At 39.3% G+C, this 27,653-nt stretch overlaps 1 protein-coding gene across 1 annotated transcript in view; it reads left to right on the top strand.

Moving 5' to 3' along the window:
* GLI3 (GLI family zinc finger 3) overlaps nt 1-27,653 on the top strand; it is a 201,593-nt gene that overhangs the window by 131,946 nt on the left and 41,994 nt on the right. The window contains exons 5-7 of the mRNA XM_041400044.1: nt 2,167-2,372; nt 7,200-7,346; nt 15,036-15,237. Coding sequence (XP_041255978.1) covers nt 2,167-2,372; nt 7,200-7,346; nt 15,036-15,237 — 555 coding nt within the window. The remainder of the gene's footprint in view (nt 1-2,166; nt 2,373-7,199; nt 7,347-15,035; nt 15,238-27,653) is intronic.

Below are 27,653 nucleotides of genomic sequence, written 5' to 3'. Positions count from 1 at the left end.
TTGCTGGATCTGGAGGGAGGAGCTGACAGCCTGGCTCTTAATCTTGCTCCTGCGGCAGCATTTGGCTGTTGGCCAGCTGGAGCGTGAATCACTGAGGCCGATACAGTCTTTCAGCCTTCTTGCATAAGCATTTAAAGTTTTCTGTTCAATATGCACCAGATAAGGCCAGGGCCCCAGCCTGCCTGCATGCTCTTCGTGTTTCTAAATATGAGTTGGGATCACATTTAAAAAGAATCTCCCAGAAAATGACATCCAGACTTAGTTACTTTGTTACTCTTGTATTAAATTTGCTGTACTACTATATTTTCCTCACTGCCAGGATAGGAAATTCACTCTGTAATGTGATACCCAGCTGTAGTAATTTTGCTTCCCACATAACCGTGATTTTTAAAGCTCTTGCCAACCAATCTTGGCCTCATAGGGAATCAGGAGACAATGAATATTTAATGTCCGGTGTGGTTTCATAGTACCAAGGTAAAAGATGCACTTCCACTGTAAAACAAAGGTACTTTAAAACCATGCAGACGAAAAGTTCTCTGAGGAAAGAAGATGTCTGGTTTGCGCAGTGGTGGAAAGTAGCTTCTGGTTTCAGGTTCTCAGTGCATTTCAAATATGCAGAAAGCATGATAGTGAGTGACTTAGCTTTATGTGGGTCACTTGCTCAGGTGCCAGAGGAGAGACTGCACTGTTGGTACCTGCTGCTAGCACAAAATGCAGCTCTCTAACAACCTTTGGAGCTAGGAGGTATTTTCATACAGGAAGGCTAAATATGCTTACTTTGCAGAAAGCTTGTTGGAGGGCAACAAACACAAAAAAGGTCAGGTAGGGAAGGGAAAAGAGGGAGAAAAACACATCAGGAGAAATATTTTTCCTCAGATTTTACAAACCCTCACAGATTTAGTGGCAGGGAAGCTGGCGTCACGTTAGGAATTCATGACTTTGATCACTGTCCCACTCATATGCTAGCATGGCAGGGCAGAATTGGCTCCTATGTAGGATTATGTTCTGTTGGTCTTTTAGGTGATGACAACTACTTCCATTGATCATGATATGTGTATGTTAAAAGGGAAAAAAATACATTTCTTGTTTGATTACTCTTTGTAAGCCAGCAGCATCAAAGGAACAGGCTGCCCTCACTGCTCTCACAGCTGCTGCCTGTGTCTGTGCTGTATATATGCTAAATTAATTGGAAAAACAGGGACAAAAAGGCATTTAATTCGGGTCAGCCAGTTAGACTACAGTAAATGCATGACAGGCTTAATCATTGTCTTTTGCCAAAGAGCAGGTTGGCAAGGGCAGGCACTCCAGCCCCTTGTGATGAAATTTGAACTTTTTCCAGTGCCTTTGGAGATGGGATGCTGTGAGAGAAAAGTCTCCAAGCAGAGCCCAGACACTGTCATATCAACAGGGTGGGATGATGGTGAGGGTTATGGCGGGTTATTTGTCTTTTGTCAGCTTTAAGCCTTGGTTCATTGCACATAGCACGGGAGGGCACCAAGCTTTCCATTCACAAAAATGATGCACTTAATTAATGGGGTCTTGTTAAAAAACATTGGTCACTGGCACCATACTAAAAGCACGCATATGCAGCAATATTTCTTACTCTGCCACTATGTTTTGTGCGTTTTTCATGGGAAGGGACAGCAACAAAAAAATGCTCCAAAGAACCCATCTATCTTAATGGCTTGCAAAGTTGGGGACTCCTGAAGCAATTTCTGTATAAACATGCCATCTTACACTTCAAAAAAGAGTAAGCTGGCATGTTTGAAGTATGGCTCTCAAAGCTCCTTTTTCAATAGCCACGTAAATGATGCTGAATCTCAGTGTGTATTTCATATTGCAGTAAGAATTACTATGCAATACAGTGTGCATATTTTGCACTAATTGAAGTGATTTTCTCCTTAACTCCTTGGGGGAAGGGTGTTGAGGTGTGTAAAGATTAAACCAAATAAAAAGTCATGTTAAAATTGGTTGGAGAAATGTTGCTAATAATGGGGACAGAGAAGAATTAATTTCCCAACCTTTTTCTTTCCAGGCAGTTGACCTCAGTACATGTGCAACCTAGCTGTTACTCTTCAAGAAACAAGTGTGTTACCTTTATAGTATTTTGCTTTATTGTATGGATAACCTGGCTGGTTTTGTTTTTCTTCCTTTTGTTTCTTCCAGGCCTTCTGCCTTATCTAGTAGCCCAACATACTCAGAGCTTCCATTTCTTAGAATTTCACCGCACCGAAATCCTGCTGCAACATCAGAGTCTCCCTTCAGCACCCCTCACCCATACATTAACCCCTACATGGACTACATCAGGTCCCTGCACAGCAGCCCATCCCTCTCCATGATCTCGGCAGCCCGTGGACTCAGCCCAACAGACGGTGGGTTAAGACAGGCTTCCTGTTTTCTGTCATTGTAGCAACTTAAGTTATATTAATCTTGTCAACATTTTTCCCCCTTGTTCAAAGCAGCTTCACTAGGTTTGTCAGACATATTCATTATGTCATAAATGTTTCAATACTTCATCAGCCGATGATGGCTCATTTGTACATCTCACAAATGTTGAAACTTCAGGGAGAAGAAAAAAAAAAGCTGCCTCATTCAAAATTTATGCTGGAAGGGTGGTGTATGTCTTGTGATATCTTTTGATTGTGGGGCTGACATGGGGTGTAATTCTGATCTCCCGAAAAATCCATTGTACCTGCACTGAGTTGAGTCAGATTCTTCATGAGTGCACGTGAGTGTATAACCATGGAGTTCTTCAGGCACAAAAGGCTTGTTAATTAAAATAGTATTTTTCAATCATATAAAGCATGAACTGACTAGTAACATTTAGTCAGTAGTTCTGTTAAAGTTTTGTAGAATTATTTCAGTTTATCCTAGCCAACAATATGGCCCAATGAAATGATGCTTATGTAGAAGTGGCTGATGATCAAGATTGTCCTTTTTAATCTAAATGGTGGGCAGTATACTTGAAATTCAGTGCTTTAGGTCTTGCTGTAACCATGGCTTTTACTTTCCAGGCTACTTGGGCTGAAGTGAACTCCTGTGATCACTTTTGTCATTACTCTAGCACATCCTATTCATTTGAGTGGGAATTTTGCCAAAGTGAGCCATCAACAGAGTTGCAAAAAAAGGTGTCTTGTTAATAGTAGGTTTTTCAATAATGGGTAAGCACAAGCAGTTTGACATTTCAAAATTGTATCATTTACTGAAGAGAACTAAAATGTAACATAATCAGAATCAACTCTGTCGAGAAAGGTAATTAAACTGGTACTTTAGCTATGGGAAAGATCTTCCCAGTGAATTCAGAAGCTTAGCAGAGTTAAACTGCCTTTAGCTGAATTTGAAAAATGAGCAGTGCACCCTATCCAAACGGATAACTAATTAGTCCTCGTTTATAAGAATATATACCTTTACAGTTAATCCATTAGTTATGGGCACATATTCTTATGAGAATAAATTTTAATGACCTATTGTCAGTCAAGGTATATGGCATGCACATAGGGCTTTCCTAGCAGCACTTTGAATGCTGCATGAATTCTTCCTGATTCTACCCTTTTTATTTTAGCGGAAGTATTTTTTTTAAATACTTTTAAGAAAAAGATTTGAATGGTCAGAAAGACAAGTTTTGGCTTTAGGAGCTTTGGAGCTTTAGATACAGGAAAAAAATGACAGAGCTATAATGTAATGGCATATATTGGGAAAACTCTAGGGGTGTACATCTGGGCTTTTTCACAGGAGCTAATGTGCAGCATACCTTGCTATCTTCAATACTCTTCAGGTCCTATTCCTGCAGAATTTCATTTATTCTTAAGGTATGTTCCAGTGGCACATAAAGGAAGGTGTGAAGGAAACCACCTATCACCACTTATGACGTTAAGCTGTACACAATCTTGGTCTCAGGTGTACCACACTGGATTCACTTGCAAAGATGTAGGCACATGGTGTTCTCTGACCCAGCACCCAAATGATGCTCCAGAAACATCCAGAGATTTGGTTTCAGATTCTGGCACCTAAATGTAGATGTGTACAATATAGAAATGTGTGATCTTTTTGTGTTGTTCTGCCATTGTAGTCCAGTGAGTTGTAGGTAGTGAAGCCTCAAGGAACTATTCAGTTCCCCAACAAATAGGACACTTGGCATGTTAGTAGTTGAGTCTGGAGCTCTGTCATAATTATGATGGTGCTGAGGTTCATCTGTCTACAGTGCAGGTGTTTGGTGTCAGTTCAGGTCTGAGAAATACCCTGCCTCAACTCCACCTGCCACCTCAGAAAGACAGTTTTCTCCCTCCAGCCTATGTTGCTTGGATTTCCAGGCTTTCAGATGGCATGAGACACTCAGGTGTGGACAGTTCAGCTGAGTACACTCTGTCTTAATGCTCATCCCCTGAGTTTTGATTGCTGACCGTATACACAGCCTTAATCTGTCATAAGTACATGCTAAATTGACTAGCTTAAGCATCTCTCTTCTGGTTTTAAGCAAATACATGTTACTTTACACTTCCCGTAGGCTCACAGCTCATGTTTGATCAGTTGCCACAGCCCTGGTGTTGGCAACATCCAATGAAAATACAGTAACTTGATTAAGGCATTGATGATTTCTCAATCGAACAGCATGCTGTTGAAAAGCTGCAAGTTTGTTCCCTGGAATCCATAGGCTGTTGTATGATCAATCAAGTATACAATAAAATGCCTTTTTTCGGATGTGGGTTCCTGGCATCAGAGGATCTGAATCATGGCTTGGGCACTTCTACAATGCAAATGAAACACTCCCGTGGTTTAAAGGGGTACATGCACCTAACATAGTAATAACATAAAGGACACCATGGCTTAATTGATGTAGCATTTCAACTATGAAGACTTGGAAGTTGTTACTGCTCTTCTGAAAGCCATAGTGAGATTTCTGTTGCTGCCTACTTGCTTTAGGACAGTTAGATGATTAGGTCAGTGTACTTTTGTGCTCAGTCTGTGAACTCACAGATCTAGGGATGACCAGGAGCCAAAACAATCTGGAACATAACTCTTGTCACTTCTCCTTAGCCAGCAGATTTGGTGGGTCAGGGGTGGCTGAGGACTTCTCTGAGGATTTGGAGCAGGGGTAAGGATGGAGTTGGTTTGTGTAGAGAAGAGTGCTCAGATCGAGCTTAGCTGTGCCTGTAGTGCAGAAGCAAATGCCTCTGCTTATAGAAAAATGGGAATAAAGCTGAAGCTGCCCAGGAATAAACAGGAAAAAATTTAGGGCTGCAGGTCTTCCATTTACCCTTCACTTGCCCTTCATGCAGTACATCATTTAGTAGGCTAATTTTTTTATGTTTGAGGGAGGTAGTAAGGAATAATCTTTTAAGGGCACCAGAACATTTCTTTGCATATGGAACATTTAGTAATTATGTGTTCACTATGTTTTTTGCAGCAGTTAATTTTAAAGTTTGCAGCCAATGTTACTGTTTGTTAACCCAGACACTTATGTCAGAAAGCTCAGGAAGTATTTTCAGTCTGTTTGGAAACATACCATGGTTGCCTACTACTGTAAAACTTTAAAATCAGTGATTCAGTGTGAGTTACCCATCTTTTAAAATTTGGGCTGAATAATTTCTTTACCATTTCACAGAAAGTGGGAAGATTGTATTTAATTGTGAAATCAGTTTGTAATTTGAAAAAATATCAGCAACTTTTAATTTATCTCAGCTCATTTTTTATGCCACTCCTATTCCTGTTTGACATACATCTATTTCTCATCACCCTTTCTTATATGTTATATTTAACATTTTAAGATCAAAAGCACATTCTTTCATTTTATTTGGTAGCAATAAAGGCAGACTATACACTTCAGCAGTCTGTTGCTGAATTAACTTTCCTCTGAATTCCAATAACTTGTGCATGTTCAAAAGAACATTAAAAGTGTAAATCTTGATTCTTTGTTTCTAAGGTTTGCATTTAGGACCTGATTTTCTAATGAAAATATAAATTATCTTCGGCTCTGTGTAGGTAACAATATTCAGAGAATTTCAGCCCAGCATTTCATTTTCATTCAAGATACAGCTGGTGAGATTAAAGAAAAATCTCATTGACTCATATGAAAGAATATAAAAATAATCTGGTGTACCAGTTTGGGGTGCAGCCCATTAACCTAAGGAGTCCTAAGTGTTTCAGGCAAGCTTGCATACCATCTTGTAGTGACCAGAGTGTAAACTGTTTTGCAAGTGGGACCAGAGAGAAGGGCTGTTCGCCTCAAGTTTCATGGCAGGTCGGGGTCAGGATTAAGGAGAGAGAGCCCAGTTTATTTTATGAGTACGTCTTACACAAGCTCATGAAATGACCTTCTACCTTCAGTAGCATCTGAAGCCTGCTGAGAGGAGATGATCTTAAAGTGATGTCAATTTTTTGTATTTGTCCAGGGTTTCCCATTATTGACCCTGTAGGGGAAAAATGTAGGGGAACAAGGAGCTCTCATGTTATTTTTACACGAGAGAACAGCTAATACAAGTCATTGTCAGAGGACTGCATCACGATAACCTCACTGATGGGATGTAGAGTCTATTCAGTCTGGGGTTTTGACTCTGCAAATAGACTTTTATGTCAAGTATATTTATACATGAACTTTGAAGGATGGGATGGTCACATTTATTGACTTCAGTCTGTCCTCCTAAAAAACTGACCCTGTGTTGTTCATGGACACCTATTATTTGTCCTGGACTCATGCTTTATCCCTGTTTGCTCCTAAGCATAGACACAGAGAGACATGGTAAGGGAGAATCTTCTAGTCCCCTGAGTAGAGACTCCAGATACCTGAATGCTTATGGAAGTTCAGCCACTCTGTTACCTCAGAGATGGATTCCTTTGAGCCGGCGATGAGGTAAATGTGAATAAAATTCTAGGAAGGTTTTCCTGCTTTTTTATGTCACTAAATAAATTATACTAGTTTCCATTGCTGTCAGCCTGTCACTTTCTGAGTCACTTAATAATAAATACAAAAATATGAGATCACCAAGCTCATTAGTATTTTAGGTCTAGCTGGTTTTTTGAATGGTGTCTTTACAGTACCATTGGATGAAATATATTGACCAGTGGTGGCATAGTGCAGACATTGCATTACATTAAAAAAATAAACAAGCTGTTTTAATGGCCAGAGAAACAGCAATGTGATAAAACTTTCCTTCTTGTTTATCTTATGTCATTTACAGTACTTTTATGTTGTTTTTTTTTAGCTCCACACGCTGGAGTCAGTCCAGCTGAATATTATCATCAGATGGCTCTGTTGGCAGGCCAGCGCAGCCCATACGCAGACATCATTCCTTCAGCTGCCACTGCAGGAGCCGGGGCTCTTCATATGGAATACCTTCATGCCATGGATAGTGAGTGATATTTTCTAGAAATATAGACGGTCCTACAAAGGGAACCATGTGGTTTGTTCGTAGTCTGACCCAAAAGGTCTCCATGCTGATAGAGAAGTGGGAGTCGATGTAAGCCTCCTCATGAGGCTGGAGGGCCAGAGAATTGATTGCCAAATGCACAAGGGTTATGTCAAGCCTAAAAGTAAACTTTGAAAGAAAGTAGGGAGAGGAGCAGGACTGCTCCTGAAAACAGGTTATAAATTTTATTTCTAGCAGGTCTTGAGTGCTTTTGAAAATGTCCTTTTATATTTGCAGTCAGTAACTCACTTTCATAGTTAGGCTGAGTATTTCCCCAATGAGCTCTCTGTTAACAGAAAGTTTACATCTGTTTTTCTGTTAGGAGAGCACGCCCTGCACCTTTCAGAGAGTGCTAGCTGCACTTACAAGCTGTGTGTCATAGACCAGTAGACCAGAGATCACTTGTAAAGTGAAGCAGTTTGCTGAATTCTTAAGATCCTGACTTAGTTTTCCATAGTATTTCCATAATATGAAGAGCCTTCTTTATCCACTCAGTGTCTTTCAGTCCTCTAATCTGTCTCTGTTTCTCTGTTGAAGGAGGAAAAAAGAGGACCCCATTGCAAACTGCTTGCTACTGCTTCTTTTGATCAACCAGAAGGGATTATGCAGAACATTCCCCTCAAGTCATAGATGCTTTCATGCTTTTCAGGATGTACTCTGTTCCTTCTGATGAGGGCAATAAAAAATGGTGGCAAGAAAAGGTGGTGATGTTGACTTTTGCTTGATAGTACAGAACAATACAATAGTGTTAGACAACCTTATTTTCCTGTAGAATTTTAAACTTCTTGTTTATATGCAATTTCTTCTTCCTGCTGTTGGCTTCATACCATAGTTGGTGATCTCAAGGAGTGTGGGTGTTGGGAGTTTTACCTCTGGAATGCAGAGAAATATAGGAGTATATATAGCTGCAGAACACACTCCTTGGATTATGAAGTACTTGACTGACCAAAAATTTTTGTAAGAATCAGGCAAGACAGATAGTTGTGAAACTGTGCAGGAAGGATTTTTTTCATTCTCTTTCCTTGCTAATGAAGGATTTTTAAAATTAATTTTCTCTTATGAGTCTCACTGCACCAGTAACATGCATAAAGAATTTACAGTAACATACCTTGAGCATGCTGCAGAAGCACAGTAAACTCACACAAATAGTCTGGATTTAAACCAGAAATTAAAGTGCAGACTTAGGTACTTGAAAGGTTAAGAATATGATACTTCCAGATTTGGAGATAGGGAGAGATGAGGCACACTGCTAAAGCACTGAATGCCTATTAATAATACCTTGCAGAATGGAAACGCTGTTACACGTGGTTTAGGTGATGTAAATTTGCTGCTGTGCTCTAGCGGCAAGGACAAATCCCAGCTTGCATGAATGGGCACGTCTTCCTTGAAAAGGATCATAGAATCCTAGAACAGTTTGGGTTGTAAGGGAACCTTAAAGGTCATCTACTTAAACTTCACTCGCAATAAACAGGGATATTTTAAATTTTCAGGGGGTTTGGTTCCTACTGTGAGAGAGTGTGTCTGAATGCACATAAGTAGCAGTACCAAACCACATTCTTGGATGCAGATTTGAGCTAATAGGTTTATTCAGTCTTTAGGAAGGTAGATTCCCATATATACGTTGGAAAACTTGAGACAACTAGAAGACTTTGCAGTACTCATACAAGTAATGGCATTTGCTGAAGGATCTTCATGTGTTAGTAGAGATTGCATATGTTGTGATCTACATAGAATTCCATCTTTTGCATTCCAAGAATGTCATAATTTCTTACTTAACAGGAAATGTTTTGACCTTTGCCCATAATTTCATCCCATTCATAAAAGGTACCTAAACACCATCTTTAATAAGGATATTTGTGTTCACCAGCTCTAGCTAGGATACATTTGAAATGCACACTTTAATTTGTTTTGTGTTTGTTTTTAAAAATTAAGATCACACATTTGAGATTAATTATACCAGCAACTTTTCAATTAGGCATTTTTTTCAGAGTTAGAGACAAAAACTGCACTATTATGCAAATAGGTTATTTTTAAACAGTAAATAGAGAATTAAAATAAGAGTGAATCTTAGTAAGGTCACTCAGCTCACCTTCTGTATTTGATGAGAATGTGTTTAGTCAGGCAATAGCTTCTTTTATCTAAATAGAGTATGAAGTTACCCTTTTACTTTGTAAAAACTAATTAAAACTATCTTAACTTGCATGGGTATACAGTAAATTAATTGTCATTAAGTAGGAATCTGAATGGCCTATCATTCATCATGCTAAAGAAAACCCCTTTCTTCTTTGTCAGATTTTTAGATTAGAAACGAGAACAAAACAATTAGCAGGAAGCTGATATTAAGGCTTTATGAAAATCCCCAATAAGAATGCCCGTGTATGCATTTAATAACAAAGTACAGCGATCAATGGGAAGCAATGCCATTTGTATGGATCTTTCTTCTTAAGGATTTGTATGGTAATCTTAAAAGTAGTCTTTTGCCTTTGCCCAGTCTTGTCAAATGAAGCAGAAGACACTTGAGTAATTTCCCTCATCTGCTATCAAGTTCTAAGCAAGTTGACTCAACTGACTGAAAGGTTGCTGCTCATTTATCCCACACAGCAACCAAATAGATACAAGCAAGACATTGTTCTTCTTTTGCAAAGCAGGTCTGTCTCCTAATTTGTGCTTATACAGCATCTAGCACAAAAATTTGGAATCTCTACCCCTTCCTGTAGTGCAAATAATAATTCCAACACCAGCATACACTGACTTCCAAAGTGTGTTACATGCAGTTTGGGGTTTTCTGTTTTGCTCTGTGGTGCTGGAAAATTGATTTCAAATGGGAATTATAAGAGTGGGAGAACTGTTAATCAGAGGTTAAATCTTACCCAAAGAGCAGTAGACTTCTTGAAGCTCTGAACTTCACTGTCCATGAGCTGTCTAATACATTGCAGAAGAATAAAACAAAGATTATGCGTGCTTAGTTGTAATTCTTCTTCCTGTCCTGAGTGGCATGAAAACTGGACCAAAATTTTCTCTGCTGCTATAAAGCTTTTCTACAGTTTTGGTGGCCAGAGACCCTGAGCAAGCCTTGTCATCTTCTTGCATGTTCTAAAAAAGTCAGATTTATCTGTCACCTTTAAGTATAGCATCAAAAAAGAGGCGGAGTAGATGTGGAAGTTATTGACATCATCACAGTAGCAACAACTGAAATTGTGGCTGTAAAGCTGTTGAATTCCAAAACTGCCTTCAAGTACTATTTAAAAAAAAATTTAACAATTTTAAAAATCACTATTTTTGGGTTGATAGGTGCATTTTTCACGTGGGGAATATGTTCTACTCTCCTAAATGAGGTTCAGTGGAACACAAGCATGTTCCCTGAGGTTTCAAGATTCCAAATTATTAATATTCTCACTCACATTTACTTTTGTCTATCCTCACTCAGAACTGGAGGTTTCTCTTTTTTAAAGGTATTTGATAATGACCTACTCCTTTTGGCATTAGAGACTCTGACCCAGCTGACCTAAAGAGTTTGGGCATCTGTGGTGCATTGACCTTGGCTGGATGCCAGATGCCCACCAAACTTCTCTATCAGTCCCTCTTCTCAGCTGGACATGGGAGAGAAAAATAGACGGAAAACAACACGTAGGTTGAAATCAGGCAGTTTACTCAGGCAAAAGTGAAAGGTTGCATGTGGAGAAGCAAAGAGAAAACAAGAAATTTTATTCCCTACTTCCCACCAGCAAGCAATGTCCATCCACTTCCTGGGACGCAGGGCTCCAGCAGGTGGAGGGGTTTCTCTGGAAGGCAAACACTGTAATTAATGAATGCTCCCTCACCCCCTCCTTTTCTTAGCCTTTATGTCTGAGCTGACATCATATGGTGTGGAATATCCCTTTGGTCAGTTTTGGTCGGCAGGCCTGGTTGTGTCCCCTCCCAGGATATTGCCCACTTCCAGCCTACTAATGGGGGAGAATGTTGGCAGACAGTGCTGTGCCAGCACTGCTCAGCAGCAGCCAAAACTTCTTTCCAGCTACCAGTGCAAAGCACAGCACTGTGAGGGCTGCAGTGGGAAAAAATTAATGTCATCTCAGCCAGACCAAAACACCAGCCTGGAGAGTTAAGCCAGAATGAGAAGCTTTGGACTGGGTTTGGTTTCTGTTTGTCAAAGCACAGTTAGAGAATGAGGGTGTAGTATCAAAGCCATTCCTTCTTCTCTCATCCTGATGACAGATTTATCTTTTGAAAACCAAGACAAAATTTATGATAAACTTTAATAAAGTGAAAACAAGGTTTTTACATGTCTATAAACAGAAGGCAGAAGGAAAAGAAAGAAAGAAAAAAGGTTTGACTTTAAATCCACCCCCCTTAATGTCCCATGTTCACAGCCTTCAATAAAAACTAGTTCCTGAGACATGGTCAAAGAAGTTTGATTTAAAGGAGGGGAATAAAAAAGGTTTGACAAAGTTTGATTTAAAGGGATGGAATAAATGATACATGTCTGAAGATTGCCTTATAAATGATTAAGCAATGCTAAAAACTTCAACTCAGAAATCAAATTCATGGGCAAATTTGCTGGATGGCATATTCCATTTTTGAAATTTATGATGGAGATAGATATCTGTTATTTTAGAATTGATCTCCACCTCAGAGTAAGATCTTTTCTTCTGACACCTGCTGGATTTTTTGTTGGCACACTCAAGTCTTTACTGTCTACTACTGACTTTTTATTTCTAAAATGTCTACTCCAAAAGGGTGACATTTTTAAGCAAATCTTCACTGTCAACTTCCATTTGCATGCTTTGCCAAAGCTGATGTTCTTTTATCAGCACTTCCACAGCGGTAAATGGATTTTTAGTGAATGAGTGCTCCTTCATTTTCTGGTTTTAAAGCATTATTGAGTAGGGAATGTAATACATTGGTGGGAGAGCACTGTGAGCAGATGAACATCTCAAATTGCTAAATAAATATTGAAGTGTTTGTTTTTAAAATAAAAGCTGGGCAAGGCTGGGAAGTTTGGTTTAGTATTCAGAGGCACTGACAAATTGTGACATATTCCTTTTTATAGTAGCATACTGACAAATTTGTGTTATGCTAAATGAATGGGTAAGCAAATGTCCTGTAATGAATGGCCAGCTCATGCTTAAGACATTTTACACATGTGAGACCGAATTAAACCACAAAGATAGGGCAAAACAGTAATTCCATTTAATTGTATTTTCAGTTTTAGAAGTCGTGGACCCCCTTGAATTGAATCCCTGTCTCCTGTGGTCAGATTCGATAGAGCTCTTGCCTGTGTGAAACAGAAATGTTCCCTTTTTGCAGGATCCTGCAGAGTCTCCCTTAGGAGATTGTTCCTGTCCCAGGTAGATGGAGGGGGATGCTGAATTCCCAGAGCTAGATAGGGCCTGAAACAGGTGCTGCCTGGAGGAACAGAGGATGCCTGAGACTAATGTATGCATGGCTCGAGCCCTGGTGCTGCCCCTGACAGCTGCAAGGAGTGTCTTTCTCCATCCCTGGCCACAGATCTGGTACATCCAGCATGGACACAGGGATGCCCTGGCAGCAGCTGGCAGGCAAGGCAAAGGTGTATCAAGTAGTGGGCAGGCATGCAAGAGCCATAGCATGACTTAGACAAGGGGAAAAGGAGACTGGTTCAGTCCAGAAAGGGTGAGGAGGAGGGAAGTCATAGCAGTTTTTGAGAATGTGCAGGGAGTATAATGTCTGTACTTAGCTATGCCCTTGTAAAACCATGATAAAGCACTTGAATTTTATCCTCATCTGGGGTAAATTACATTACATTACATAACTTCAGAGGCATTGTTTTAATTCATTCCAGCTGAACAGTCAGCACAGAAAAAGAGTGGATTAAAGATGCAAGTGCAAATCACCACTATTTTTGTTTTACCATGATATGTATGTTGTATTTGCTTGTTAGATATATTGTAGTTTCTTACAGCTGCTGATCATTGTTGTTTCTTACTGTAGCACAAGTTACAGATCTCTGCCCTTGAAACACATGAAGCACAACGCTAATGAAATATCAGACACAGTACAATAGCAAGCTCCTAAAAAGGAGATAAAATGGATTACAAAAAATAGCATGTGGTACGTTTTACAAATAAACAATTGGCTATACCTAAATTTTAAATGATGAATCAAGAGCTTGAATATTCATTGAGAGACTGGAGATGTATGGGCTAAGGCTTTTTCTGGAGACAGAGCAGGAAGGAACAAAACTCTGCATTACGCAGATGCCAAAGAGAATAAGGATTATAAATGGAGATCTGATCACACAGTCACAACAGCAATAACATGGCAGCCCCGATACTGTATTAAAATCTTGGCTAGCATGCACTGAAAGAAGGGAAACCCACTCAGGTATGTAAGAAAACATACTAATAGATTCTAATGTAGCTCTGATCTTGAGATGAGTCTAATTAGAGTCATTTGGGCTCTTCTCCTGGTTATTGTTAGACATGTAAACTTAAATACCCTGCAAAAAAAAGATCCTGGACACAAAGATGTCAAGAAAGTCAGACCTATACTGGATGCTTGTGGCCGACTGTCAATTATTAGCAAGTTACAGAGAATGTCAGGGACTCTAGGAGAAGTAGCTGTAAAGTAGGCATCAAACCCAAGACCTGCATGACCCTGGCTGTCACGATCATTAGGATTCAGTCCTTTACTACAGGTTAAAGGGATTAAAAAGGTAGAAGCAGCAGTACTGTTAAAGGAAATTGTTCAGTGTGCAGTGGGGAAGCTAATTCTCTCCTTACTCCCAGCCAAGATAGAAAATAATTAAATAAAGGGAATAAATTTAAGGTGATCTATCTTCTGTCAGGACTGCAAAGAGTTGGGATGACATGGTAAAATAGATTAAAAGAGGTAGAGATTTTCAGATCAGGACATAAAATTTTAAAATGTAATGTGTGTTTATTTAAGTGGTATCTGTATGTTTGCCTTCACTTTGCTGCTTTGAAAAGTCTAATGTCCAGTTTTGAAGAAATTTAGCAGTTGTAGGCCCCTATACACCCCAACAAAAGAATATCGTGGAATCTTGGACAAATTCAAATAAAGCCTACTGTTTCTCATTTTAATGCTCTGAATGTCAATCTGAATTCTGATAGAGCTGGCCCTTTTAGCATTTGCTTTAGTCCTGATTTTTAGTTTTGCATCAAATATCTACCTGGTAGAATTATGGTCACCAAAAGGAAAGCTGCCTCTTCATTTCTATACTGTATTTGACATGTGTAGGTTTGGCTGTATGTATTAAAGTGTTGTGAGTTTGGGCTTGCTGGTATCCCAGATCTGAACCACTGTCTCATTGCTCATGGTTGAATTAATGATGTGAATGTCTAAGAAGCCATCAGATTCATAAATCACCAGAAATGAGAGGGATAACTCATAAAAGTCTTTTCCTTTTGTTTAGCCATTTATCATTTTGTTTGCACATTAATAAACAGAGCTCCCCTGAGGTAAGCCATAGGAAGAAAGATTTTTCTTCCTAATTTTCCTCAATCATGGCCAGTAGAACACAAATGAAGAGAGCGGGCTTGTCCCAGTGTGTTGGTGTCTCCCTCTACCCATCACTGATAAAAAATAAATCCTGAAGTACCCTGGTGGATAATTATTTGTGTTTAATAACAGGTGCCAGGTTTCCGAGCCCGAGGTTGTCAGCTAGACCAAGCCGAAAGCGCACGTTGTCCATATCCCCCCTGTCTGACCACAGCTTTGACCTTCAGACCATGATACGAACGTCTCCAAATTCCTTGGTCACAATCCTCAATAATTCTCGTAGCAGTTCATCAGCCAGTGGTTCTTACGGCCACTTATCTGCAAGTGCAATAAGGTAAGAATTGTATTTGCTACTTGAATTGTATATTCTCATTTATGTGTCACACACATACAAATGTGAGCATATACTCACATCTTTAAATAACTTGTGGGGGTTTTTTTTGTGAATATGCGCATTTTGTAGTTTCTATAATGTATGTTCATTAGAGCTTAATTTAAAGTATAAAATAGTTTTTTTCTTGCTCAGAGAAGTAACCACAAGGAACTTTTTGGCCTATTATTGTCCAGCGCAGGTAATATTTTATCTGACCAGGAGGAACAGTGTGTGTTTGTGTGTCCAGTAATCCATTTTCAGAGAAGAAACTCTAGGACAGGTTTGTGACTTAAGTCACTTGGGTTCTTCTCCCATAGATATGATGGACAGTGAAATGTTGCTACATTACAATCATCAGAAAGTAAAGAAGTATGGTTCTGTTCAATCAAAATGTTTGGCTATAACTTTTGGGTATTTATTGTATTTGCAAGAACCCCCATGGCAGGGAGGAATGATGCATGTGACTTCATGTTCTCAGAAGGCTAATTTATTAAGATACTATATTATATTAAAGAATACTATACTAAACTACTAAAGAATACAGAAAGGATACTTACTGAATGAAAAAAATATAATAATGAAAACTCGTGACTCTTTCCAGAGTCTCAACACAGCTTGGCACTGGTTGGCCATGAGTGAAAACAACTCACACCAGTGAAACAATCACCTGTTGGTAAACAATCTCCAAACACATTCCAGAGAAGCAAAACACAGGAGAAGCAAATAAAATAAAAATTGTTTTCCTTTTCTCAGAAGCTTCTCAGCTTCCCAGGGGAAAAATCCTGGGCAAAGGGATTTTTCCAGAGAACGTGAATGCCACAGGTATTCAATATTTTTTTTCATGTTTTCATGTCTGGAAAGATTTTACATTCTCTGGCTAATTTTTTTTTTGGTACCAAGGAAGTACTGTCATCAGAAATGCTGTGATTTTCACTTGGCTGCTTCACTTATGTGTGCAAGGAAAAACAGTCAGGAACGGTTGTTCTGGAGGCAGAATAGCAGAGTAGCAGATGAAGAGATGGACAGAAGTTGTGCAGAAAAGGGACAAAGGAGCAAATAAGCAAATAAGGCACAAAGGAGGGGGAACTAAAGGAATAATGTAAAAAGAAAAAAGGGAGTGGAAGAAAATTAAGAACTGCAGCAGGAAAAATGGAGATGCAACTGCAGAACATTTTTGTATTTGTGGCATGGCTGTATGTTAACTGAGAAAAGCTCCTTTGGTATTCTAAAAAAAAAAATCCCCCACCTCTCCAAAGTGTCAGAAAATTTTGGCCTTGCATTTATAACCCTCAAAGAGTGCTTCTGAGCCCTGGCTTAACAGCAGCTTCCACCTTCAATTTGCAATGAAGCAAAGGAGCAAGTCCCTACAGCAGTTTCTTGAGATGGGGCACCCATTTTAGGCAAGGCCCCAAAACACTACCAAGGTCATGGGTTTGACCCCCTGTATGGGCCATTCACTTAAAATGTCAGATTTGATGAGCCTTGTGGGTCCCATCCAACTCAGAGTATTCTGTGAAATCTGTGAAATGCGTCTGTGGCAAAAATTACATATTTACAGCTTTGAAAACAGGCTATGGGGGTTTTTACCCATAGAAGATGGGGCACACAACTGATTCATTAGGAACCATGAGCCTGACAAACTCAGAGAGTGACAGCAGTGCAAATATTGGTATTAGTGTAAGTGCTGTGTTTTCCTTTTTAAGCACTTTTCATCGCTCTGAGGTACTTGAGTAGCTGCGTGGTATTTCACAGGTACAGCTATTGCTCTCAATATAGCTTGGAAGTCAATGGAGCCATGGTCCCAGTTATGAAGCTCCTTAATGAGGAATGTGATTTATGTCAATGGCTGGCAGCAGTTGGACCACATATGTCAGATACATGTAACTGTGTGGAGGTGTGCTATCTGCACTGTCATTAAGATGGAATGGCACTTAATAACTAAAATCCTTTCCCATAGCTTGTAGCTTTGGTAAAGCAAATCGTGCATGAAAGTTGGCATAGTCTCGACAGTGGAGTAAGTCCTCTCTCCTTTTTCTCTTCCAAAGCAAAGCTGGAGTCAGATGAATAGTTTTGTTGAAAACAGTTGTGGAACTGGAAGGAGTTGTAGGCAAAGACCGAGTAAGGATGCTAGGGAGTCTTCAAAGTGAGTCTTGTGAACTGGCGTCACTGAAGAAAGCAATGCTTGTACGATTTAACCTGTGGCTGACCAAAGCTTTCAGCCCTTCCTGGTCATACATCCCAGGAATGCATAATAAAAAATTTCACATGATTTTGAATTAAGATTTCTTTTTCATTTTGATAAGAGTATGTCCATTTAGCATGCAGAGTTGGAAATGTACACTTCCATTCTTGTCAATTGAAAGGAAGGAAAGGAAGAGTTCTTCTTCCTGCTTCGCAACTCACCTCTGTTGGTGCCCTTTAACTTCTCCTGTGTGAACCTGTCTATATAAACCAAAATAAACAGTGATGTAAGGTATTAAACCCAAACCACATTTCATTGCCTTAATAAATTCCAAGACTAAATGCCACAGGACTGTCAGTAAAACCTAATTTAATATTCACTGTCTTGCAAATAATGCATTCAGCACAAGAACTGTTGTATTGAATAAATCCATAGATTCATCCCATATAAAGTCCTGTCAGCAACTGTGATCAAAGTCTAGAAAAAAAATATTTCCTGGTTTAAAATACCAGTTTCTGGAAATTTTCAGGTTAATGTCATTAGAGTTGCTGCAAGAAAATGGTACAATTCAGCAAGCCACTAGATGGAATTGCAAGACAGGAAGGATTTCTACTTATGTGTGAGTAGTATCAGTAGTATCAGTAGCATTAACTATACTTAACATAACATAGTCCTTCTACTTCTTGGTGTTGTTTCCTATCTTTTTTAATTTAGTCGAAATGGTGTACACTTGGCATCATTTTTCATGGTAAATACCTGTCTAGTGCTGAGTATTTCAAAAAAACATCAGAAGTTTATTAATTTATCCAAATGAAGTTAGGGAAGAAGAGATTACAAACTAGAAGAGCTATTGCCTTTTTACTGGGAAGCTGAACTTTGCCAGGAATGTTGCCTAGATGATGTAGATGAGATCTTTGCAGTTCTTGAGATACTGTCCCATTTAGCCAAGTGATAAGCTCTTAAGAGATTTTCTATTAGCATGCATTAAATCAACTAAGCACTCAGCATGTTCCAGTCCAGGGCCCACAAATAGGAAGGAGGACCTTTCCCTGCAGCTGTAGCTCTGGTTCCTCCTTGGGAAGCCTGTAGAGGCTCATCTTTCTGTCCAGCCATAACAGTTTTGTGAAACAGAAAGCAGTCTTTAGAGGAGAGAGGAGTCAGCCCAGAAACTGTACAGGCTAAGCAAGTTGGCACAAAATGCCTTTCTATGACACAACATAGACTTGCAACCGAAGAGAGAAAAGGCTGCAAAATAAAGCACGCAGAAGCCGGTCATTCAGAGAATGAAGGTACTGCCCCCTTGTGATTGTGCTCTGATACCACCTTTAACTTCAGGGTTGCACAGTGTTTATAGGGCCCCTGTCTTCTTCAATGCCCAGCCTGAACAGCCTTAACATCCTCTGTGCATCAGTGAGAGCGACAGGACACTGCCTCACCTGTCCCCGACAGCCTAAAAGAGGAGGGAGCATCTTACCTGGTTGTTTGCTGCCTGGAGGGCAGACTGTGCTCTTGCAGCACAGTTCCAGACTGATGCTGAGCAAACTGAGCTAGTCAGGGGTGATGACCAGGCTCAGTTTGTCTTCTGGAGTCCTAGCCTATCAGTCTTAATTTTGCAGAGGAGTCAAATTGCTCACAGCCATGACTTGAAGATACTGACAGCTGTTTTGAACATTTTGTATACTCTGTCATGTTAACAAGCCCAGATCTTCTTGCCTGAAATTGGGCAACCTCAATGACACTTTTTGCCTCCATCTTTCTTTGATTCATGTTCCTGTGCAAAATGAATCCTTCCCCTTCACCTCAGAGGGAGGTTGAAAGCATTAATGTTTTGTGAAGCAATTAGATTATACAGTGATGAGCACAGTGGAGAAGCTCAGGAGGGTGTCAGTAATTATTTATTCACTGATGGTTTAAATACAAGGGAAGGAAGGCCTTTGGGCATTAATCTGGGCACAGAGAAGAAAAGTACCAGAGGGCCTCTTTGCTGAAGGCTACTGTGTGTCTTGTGGACTGAGTTAAGAATCATGCAGAGGGGAAAAGGGGTGTGCTGTCACATATCTAAAAGCTGATGAGTCAGCACATGAAGATTTGGCCTGGTTTACTTCTGGTATGTTTAATTTTGAGGGTTCAATGCTCTTTCACACCCATTTTTGTAAAGATAGTACTTGTGCTTAGAAAGTCTCCAGGATCTCACTGGTTTTTGCCTTGGCTAAAAAAAGAGGCTGAAAGATTACATCCTGTGCTTCACACAGCTTTTCAGCATTGGATCCTCTAAATGAGCACTGTGGGATGCTGAGGATGAAATCAGGTGAAAAGAGACACATTTTGGTCTCTGTTTGTACAAAGCCAAGCACAGAAGGGCTCTGGTCTTTGACATGGGTACTACTGCAGATTGAATAATAAATACTAGTAGCTCAGTACAATCCAGAGAGAGCTTGGCTTGGTGGGTGCTTTGCCATTGTCAGCTGGCAGTGTAGTGCTGTGTCCTGACTACTGGCTGAGTACTTGAAAAGGAGATGACACTCCTGCTGACAGCTAATAGTGGATCTCCTTTTGCACACCAGGTAGAGCTTCTACTTTGTGCATTTGAAAACACCTGGTTTAGGTCTCAGCTGGGAGAGATTATGCAGAAAGGAGATGTGTGAAGTAGCATCAAATGAGGATAATCCTTCATTTGACATTTACTCATTTGGTTACCTGCCTCAGTCCTGCAGTGCAGCACCCCTGCTATTAATCCTTTGTCAAGACGTACTTAATATTATATCTGCTGCCTGTGACAATTATTAGACTTTGCACTTCAGTAGCACTTCTTTTTGAGAGACAGCATGGTTTAGAGTGAGTGTAGAGGGGGTAATCACTTCCCATGATATTAAGAGTACTAATTCAAAACCTTTACAAAAGATTAACTGGTCTTTAATAAACACAGGAAGCTGGGACTTCATGTTCTATAAGATTTGAAATTTAGAACTTTTAGTCCCTTGGCAATGGTGTGATACCAAAATTACAAAGTCAGTTTTCAGAAAGTGATCTGAATTCCCTGTCAGATCCAAGGTGTTTAAGTCAGTAATTCCACCTACTACAAGAGACTTTCTTTGGGTCTAGGCAGATACAACTGTGAATATAACTTAGCCATCTCATAACCTGTGAAAATTCAGTTTAATGTGAACACAAAAGCCCTTTGGGATCTCCGTGAAAGAAGCTGAGAAAATACAGTAGCACTTTCTTTTTTCCCCCATGTGCTGCCCTGCTTCCCTGATAGCATCAGAACAATTAACATAGTGTGGTTCATTTCAGACAGACCCTGTCTGCTCTGGCTCCTGTCATTTTGCTCTGGGTTGATCTGAAGTGTCAGGGAATGGTGGCAAGGATACTTTCACAAAGAGCACTAGAAAGGGATAGCCAGGTTTGTAGAGTGAGCTTGGACAGCAATGGATTAACATCAGTGAGGAGGACAAGAGATGTGTTTCTGCAAGCAGGTATTGGATTCTCAGTTACTTCCTCATCTCATATAAGCTCCTTGTATAGAATAATTGTTGTATAATGAGTCAGTGCGTTGTATCTAGACATGAGTGAGTAGGTAATAATTTTTCCGTGTTTTTGCAAACACGAAGAGAAAATAAAGAGAAAAATAAAAACAGAGTTAAGATACACAAATGAAGTATAAAGTTATCAAGTGAGAAAAGTGAAAGTATCTTTAGCAGAGAGCCCAACAGTATAATTATACACTCTATTAAAAAAAAAGGAAAGAGTATCCTTTTATCGGGTTTAAATTATCCAGTTTTTCAATTGAACAGAATGTCTCAGTTAGAAGACAGGAAGCCCTCATGTTCTTAATCTTCCTTCTTTATTCAATATTTTATATATTCTTTCTATGTCTCCTCTTATTCATCTCCTTTCTGATGTTGTTTTCAGCCTGCTCCTTAGAGTTCTTGCATTGTTGTTTCTGTTGATACTGCCTGAAAGTCCCCTTCTACTACATGCAATAATATTCCAGAGGAGGAGCAGCAATTTAAATGCACCATGATTTTTTCAGGTTTTTTTTCTCCAGCCAATTGTTTTAACATGTTTTTGCCATAGCTTCATGTTGATCAAATTTTCATTCCTTCATTGAATTCTGCATTGAGACAAGCAAGTGCTTCGTGTCATTTGTCTCAGTTAATTTAGAGCCAGTGTATGAGTAACTCTGATTCCATTTCAGTATCGATATGCATCTTGCTATCAGTATTCCTCATTCATCTAGCATACTGGGCTCTAAAGATAACCACTTAGCTTTCACCATGCTGCACAAAATAATTTTGTCACATATGCAGATATAATTTTTTTCATTTCTCAACTCCATGCCCAGATTGCTGACAATTGCACTATGAAACGGAAGACCCCATCTGAGAATCTGAATCTAACCTTTATTTAAATCCAACTACATAATTCTTACCTTTGATTTCTGTTTTAGACTGTAAGTTTGTATATTTTTGTAATTATATCTGTGTAAAAGGACATGCTCAAATGCTGGTTAATGAAATTAAAAAGGACTTGTTTAGCATACCACAGGTAGAACAAAATACATTAAAAACAGTGTTTTGCAAGAAGCTCGTTATGATAGGATGTGTAGGATAAAGAGTTTGTTAATTGTGTCAGCAATATAGGTGTTTTGTTGTTTTTTTATCACTCATTGGGATCTGCCTAAGTTAGATGCAGTGCTGACTTTGACTAAGAGCCTTTCTTATATTAACAGCTTTCTAATTAATTGCATGCAATGTGTTGTAAATGAAGGCTTTGTTTCAGTTCAGACTGAGTCAAATTCAGTCCAAGTGTAACCCCACTGAAAAAGGTTCTGCTATAACTAGACCTTCACATATGTGCAACCTAGGGCTTTATTCTCCATGGTCTTGTACTGTGGTTAATCTAGAGAAGGGAATATAATGCTCTATCCTGCAATAATAGCTTAATTTCATATCTTCTTTAAAAAGTGTGAATGGCAGAGAAGTGCCACAAAGTGAATAAAAGTGAAATTCACCAGTATTACAGAAAATTGCATCTATATCAGGCTCTGTGAAAATATAACCATGCAGATAGCCTCCTGCACAAAGCTCATGTAGATTGTAGGAGGGTGACATTCAAGGAGATTGTTTCAGAGGTCACTTACATCTTGCATTAAAAAGTGGTGGATGTTACTCATCAGAAACACCAGAAACATGAGTGGCAAGAATTCTGCCTTTGGAAAGTGTAAGATTTAAGGAGCTGAGCAACATAAAGAATGCAGACTACACAGGCACGTATTGCATGCACATTTACATGTACAGGTGCACCTATATACAAGTGAGATTAAGTATACATGCCTGTAATATGTATGTCACAGATTTTGTAATTAAAAGTCCATTTGAAACAACTTGCTTCAGACTGGTTCAGTGTTACTCAAAGAGTTTAAATTCATTCATTGAACCCAGAGCAGTATTAGTTCCAGGAAAGTTCTCAAGCCAGTACAAGTGTGATGGAGTTTAGCACTTCATTACTTCATTTTCAGACCCTAAAAGCAAGTATTAATTAGCACTTAGAATGTAATAAATTATACCAGTTTTAGAAGATTGAAAGTGCTTAGCCATGAATTTAATTCAAAATTATGTTTGCTAGAAGTGGCATGAACTTGCATGGAGGGAGCACAGATAAATTATGCAAGGTACCTTTAATACAAAGTCCAGTTAGGATACTAAGGATTCCTTCACAGGAATAATCCAGTGAGAAGGACAAAGCTGACAGTGCTGTCTGAGCACGTAAGGTTAATCAGTGTGGCCCCATTGCTCTCAGTGAAACGATGCCATTTTACTCTGGATATGGCAATGTATTCATGAAGAAAAATTTCACCTAGCCTAGCAGATAAAACAGAATAGATAATAAAGCAAGCTGAAGAGAAAGTACAAACCACAGACTCTGTTAATTTTAAACTGGTAATAGAAAGGTAAAAAAAAAAAGGGGGAGGGGAAATGATGTGAATTAAATACGATTGTACAATGATGATTATTTTCTGATGAAAACTAGAACACCTAGTAAAATACATGCTTTACTTTATTAGATGCAGGATATGTCTTTTTACCAATTCATTTAGATGACTTGTCTCTAAGTTAGTGATGTTTAGTGCAACGTGTCAACATTACAAATGCAGAGGGATGTTTGAAACTTAATATTTTTAAAATACTTTTTTCAAAGTATTTCAAGTCTCATACCTGCATTCAAGATCACACTATGCTTTCATAGTCAATGTTTGCTTTTGTTTTCCCCTGTACTTGAGTAGCAAGCTGTAAAAACTAATGATGACTTTTCTGCATTGCCTACTCAAAGCACAGTGTTGTCAGTTAAAAATTCAGGGAGAGGAACAGAATTTAAAGCACAATTTCTTATTAGTAAAAGTATTACATATAGTGTGGGTAAATTGCTCCAAACAGAAGTGCATTTTAAACTCTCTCTTCCTGGTTTTTGGTTTGTGTCTAAGATACGTGAAACAGTAAGAGTTTCACAAATCTCTTCAGAGCTGCAAGGTTGCCAAGTGATTTGTCACTCGTGTGTCCTGGGCAATTTGTCAACATTCACTCTTGCAGGTTGTTACCATGAGAAGAAGTAGAGGACAGAGTTGGAAACTTCTTTTCACTCCCTGTTGTGTGTTTACAAGGAACATACATAATTCATGTTTCTGCCAACTCAAACAACAGGAGACAATTTCCTTACATGATGTTACTGGTTGCTTCTTATCTTCTGCATCTTCATCTAAGGAGAACTCTCTGGCTTTTTTTCTTCTACACCTCTGCTGAGGTCTAACCATGAGTCTGTCCTGCTGACTGTCCACAGCTTTTCACGTCTGAGTATGCAGTGTTCCTGGCTGCATCTTATACATATACATTGTTCCATCAAAAGATCTATATCAACTTCTATGCATGAAGTCAGTTTATGCAGATCCCCTCAGCACCCATGGCTTAGCTCCCAGCCACGCTTACAGATGTCCTGTGTTTTGAACAGTGGCTCCTACATGGCAGTTTATCATGGGATGAATGAAGCTCTTTCTTAAATTAGGTTTTATTTTTTTAAAAAAGCATCTGAGCATGTGAAAAGCAGTATTTGATCACTGTTAGCTTATGACTTGTATTATGACATACTTCAGTTGAGATTACTGTGTCTGTAAGACCCAGGCTTTAGGACAGCACTTAAGGACTTGCTGAAGTCAGTCCCTCTTCAGAAGTATTTAAGAGTTATTAGGGTGCTTTCCTGAGCAGTAGTTGGGTCCATTTTTAAAATAGTAAAGGTGCTTGTTTGCCTCTTAGCAACTTTCTTAATCAATTTAAAAGGACTTTGAAAGTCAAAATTAAAAACTAAAGGTGAAATACTGGCCTGGTCTAAGTAAAGGAGAAAAACATCATTGAATTCAGTGAGTCCAGATATTCTTCCAACATTGGTAGCTTCCTACTAACTGTGATTTCTTGGTTTCCCTTGTCCACAGGCTCCATGCAACTCTTAAAGGATAATGAGACAAAGTGGTGACATCTGTACTTTCTTGAGCATGGGTATTACATGTATTGTGGGTAAATTGCTCCAAACAGAAGTGCATTTTAAAGTTAACTAGGTGTTATCCTAGTTCCTGATGATCAGCTTTATTGAACATGAAGGCAGTCCACCTACAAATTTCTTTACCCTTTTTTGAACTGGGGTTCTCTTTGGAGGTATTTGTGTGATTTGGTCTGTCTATTGTAAGTCCCTGATGGCAAGAACAAGTGATGGAGGCTGTAGGGCAAACAGAGAGTGCCAAGGCTTTTCCACAAGTCAGGAAGGGCCTGCATGTCCCTTTGCAGTGTTGGTTGCACCCTTCCTCATGAAGTGAATGTTAGGACTGTGAATGCACCACCCAGACATCAAAGACCCTTCAAAGGCCAAAAGGTCTGAAGCCCTCTCCTGCCCCATGATCTAGATTGACACAATGTGTCTCACTACGCCCTGCATTCCTGTCTGGTGACCTGTTCTGCATTGTTTTATTTCAAAACATGTTGGACAGTTGAGGTACGACAAGGACAAACAAAGTAAAAGATCAGAGGCCTGAAATATTATATGGATGAGTTGAAATAGAGTTTACCTGTTTTTTCCAGACTGGACAGGAAGAAGGTATAGAAATAATTTCAACTACTTAAAAAAGAAAAGAGAGGAAGGGGAAGGCAGATAATGAGTGCTGCATAGAATAACAGTTTTGGATCTTCAGTTGACATAGGAAATATTTAAGATAGAGGACAGGAAACAAACTTTTAATGTGGTAAATATAATGTGCTTCTATATGATTAAATAAAGATACCCCATGGAAACAAATTTATCTTTCTGAAGTTTAAAAATGAAGAAAAAAATTAATAACATCAGAAATGTCCTACTGCGTCAAACTAGAGGTGTTACTCTAGTTAGTGTGTCTCTCATGGTGCAAATAGGGGATTCTGTTCAGGAAGCACATGAATCCCCCTGTTGTTCACTTTTGTTCTCTTAGTTCTGTCCCAGCATCGATGATCTTTAGGTTAGCAATCCCAAAGTGTACACTCTTATTTGTTCCCTTCAGTATTTCTTTATGAACCGGTTGTTGTCTTTGGATTTGTCTAGTCACATATGAACCTGCTGGCTATGTCTGCAGCTATTCTAAAAGTCCACAAATGCTTTTTTTTTCATTCTCGAAATTTCAAGTTGTTCACCTATGTCTTCTATTAAATGCTCCCTCATTAACATGTTTGGGAAATTCTTGTCCTAAGATATTTGTGCAAGATTTCCATGCATCAGATCTTGCAGAACTTTGCATTTTATAACCCAAAGGGGGTGCCTTCAGAGTTTTTGGGAAGAAAATTACTGTGATACAGTAAGACAATCCTTGCAGTATTCACAAAATTGGAATCTCCTCAGCATTTTTGCCTCTTTAGGCACACCTATGAAATGTATAGGATAGAAGGATTTTTTCGGACCTAATTCACAGATGTTTTGTGGTAAATTCTGCAGCTGTGACCAGGAACTGGACAACCTTGTTAGCAGGACAGCCACAAAGTAGCCACGAAGTTTGGTTTTGATTATAACGTCTGTTTTTCTTCTTGAAGTCTATTCTTTAAAATTTGGTGTGCTCATGTAATTGCAATGTAGTCCGCTGCCCTGCATTACCTCCAGTGAAGGAGGTTTGAGACTTTGCAGATGAGGAGAAGAGAGACAGACAAGACAGACTGACAGAGAGACACAGAAGCCCACAGTATGGTAAAACAAATGCTATCACTGATGGACTTTTCTGTCAGTGTATGTGAGTTATTGAATGCTTAAGCAGAAATCTTACATATTTCTTCTAACCCTTATTCCTCATAAAACTCAACAACTAAAAAGATAACTGGCATGTAATTTTTAGTGGCCATATATGCTTTCATCTTCTTTTCTATTTTGTTTAAAAGTCTGTAACAGAAATACAAATGAAATTCCCTCCAGTGGTGTAAATTTTCATATCTCGGTAGATGGAAGGAAAAGATTCAAGTTCATTTACATTTCTTTGAATCCAAGATTTTTTGGAAATGGCTGGTGTTTTGGAAAACATGACCAGTTGGGGCAGGAGTCTCGTGTTCTTCTGGCACCTGGATTTTGGAAGTCTTGAGCTCTCCTTTTTTGAAATGCAGCCTCTTAAAACTATCTTAAAAGAAACATGACTCAAAATGAGGCCTCTGGAACTTCTCATTGCTTTTGAAAAACTGATTGTTGGTTTTAGTCATTCCAGAGTCTCAAAATTACTACTTTCAGGTCTTGTTTACTACTTTTGGACATGAATTTTAGGTGGTTCCTGGGTGACACTGCTGCACATTTATAAGTGGACGTGGTTGGAACAACTGGACAAGGGCAGCTGGTGCCACTGTCCACTGTTCCTGCTGAAGATGGCCACCTGGCTGGGAAGCAGTGTGAGCCTGGTAGGGCCAGCAGGAGGACATATGGCTGCTGGTCAAGGCAGAGGGATTACATGGGGCTCTGCACTACAGATTCCCCATCCATCCTGTATTCAGGAGTTGCTGAACAAACTTGAAGTGAAAAACTTTGGGAAGGAGGGCAGGAATCCAGGCCTTCCCTTCCCAGTAGAGCATGCCATGCCAGCAATGTTGAGAGCTTTGATTTATTTTTCTTCTCCTTGGCCCTCAGCATTAACTTTATTGTATGGTTTCTGAAA

This window comes from Onychostruthus taczanowskii, unplaced genomic scaffold (assembly GCF_017590055.1).
Source record: "Onychostruthus taczanowskii isolate IOZ18803 unplaced genomic scaffold, ASM1759005v1 scaffold170, whole genome shotgun sequence".
NCBI lineage: Eukaryota > Metazoa > Chordata > Aves > Passeriformes > Passeridae > Onychostruthus > Onychostruthus taczanowskii.
Note: the sequence above shows the minus strand (reverse complement) of the source record. Positions and strands in the feature narration are given on the sequence as shown.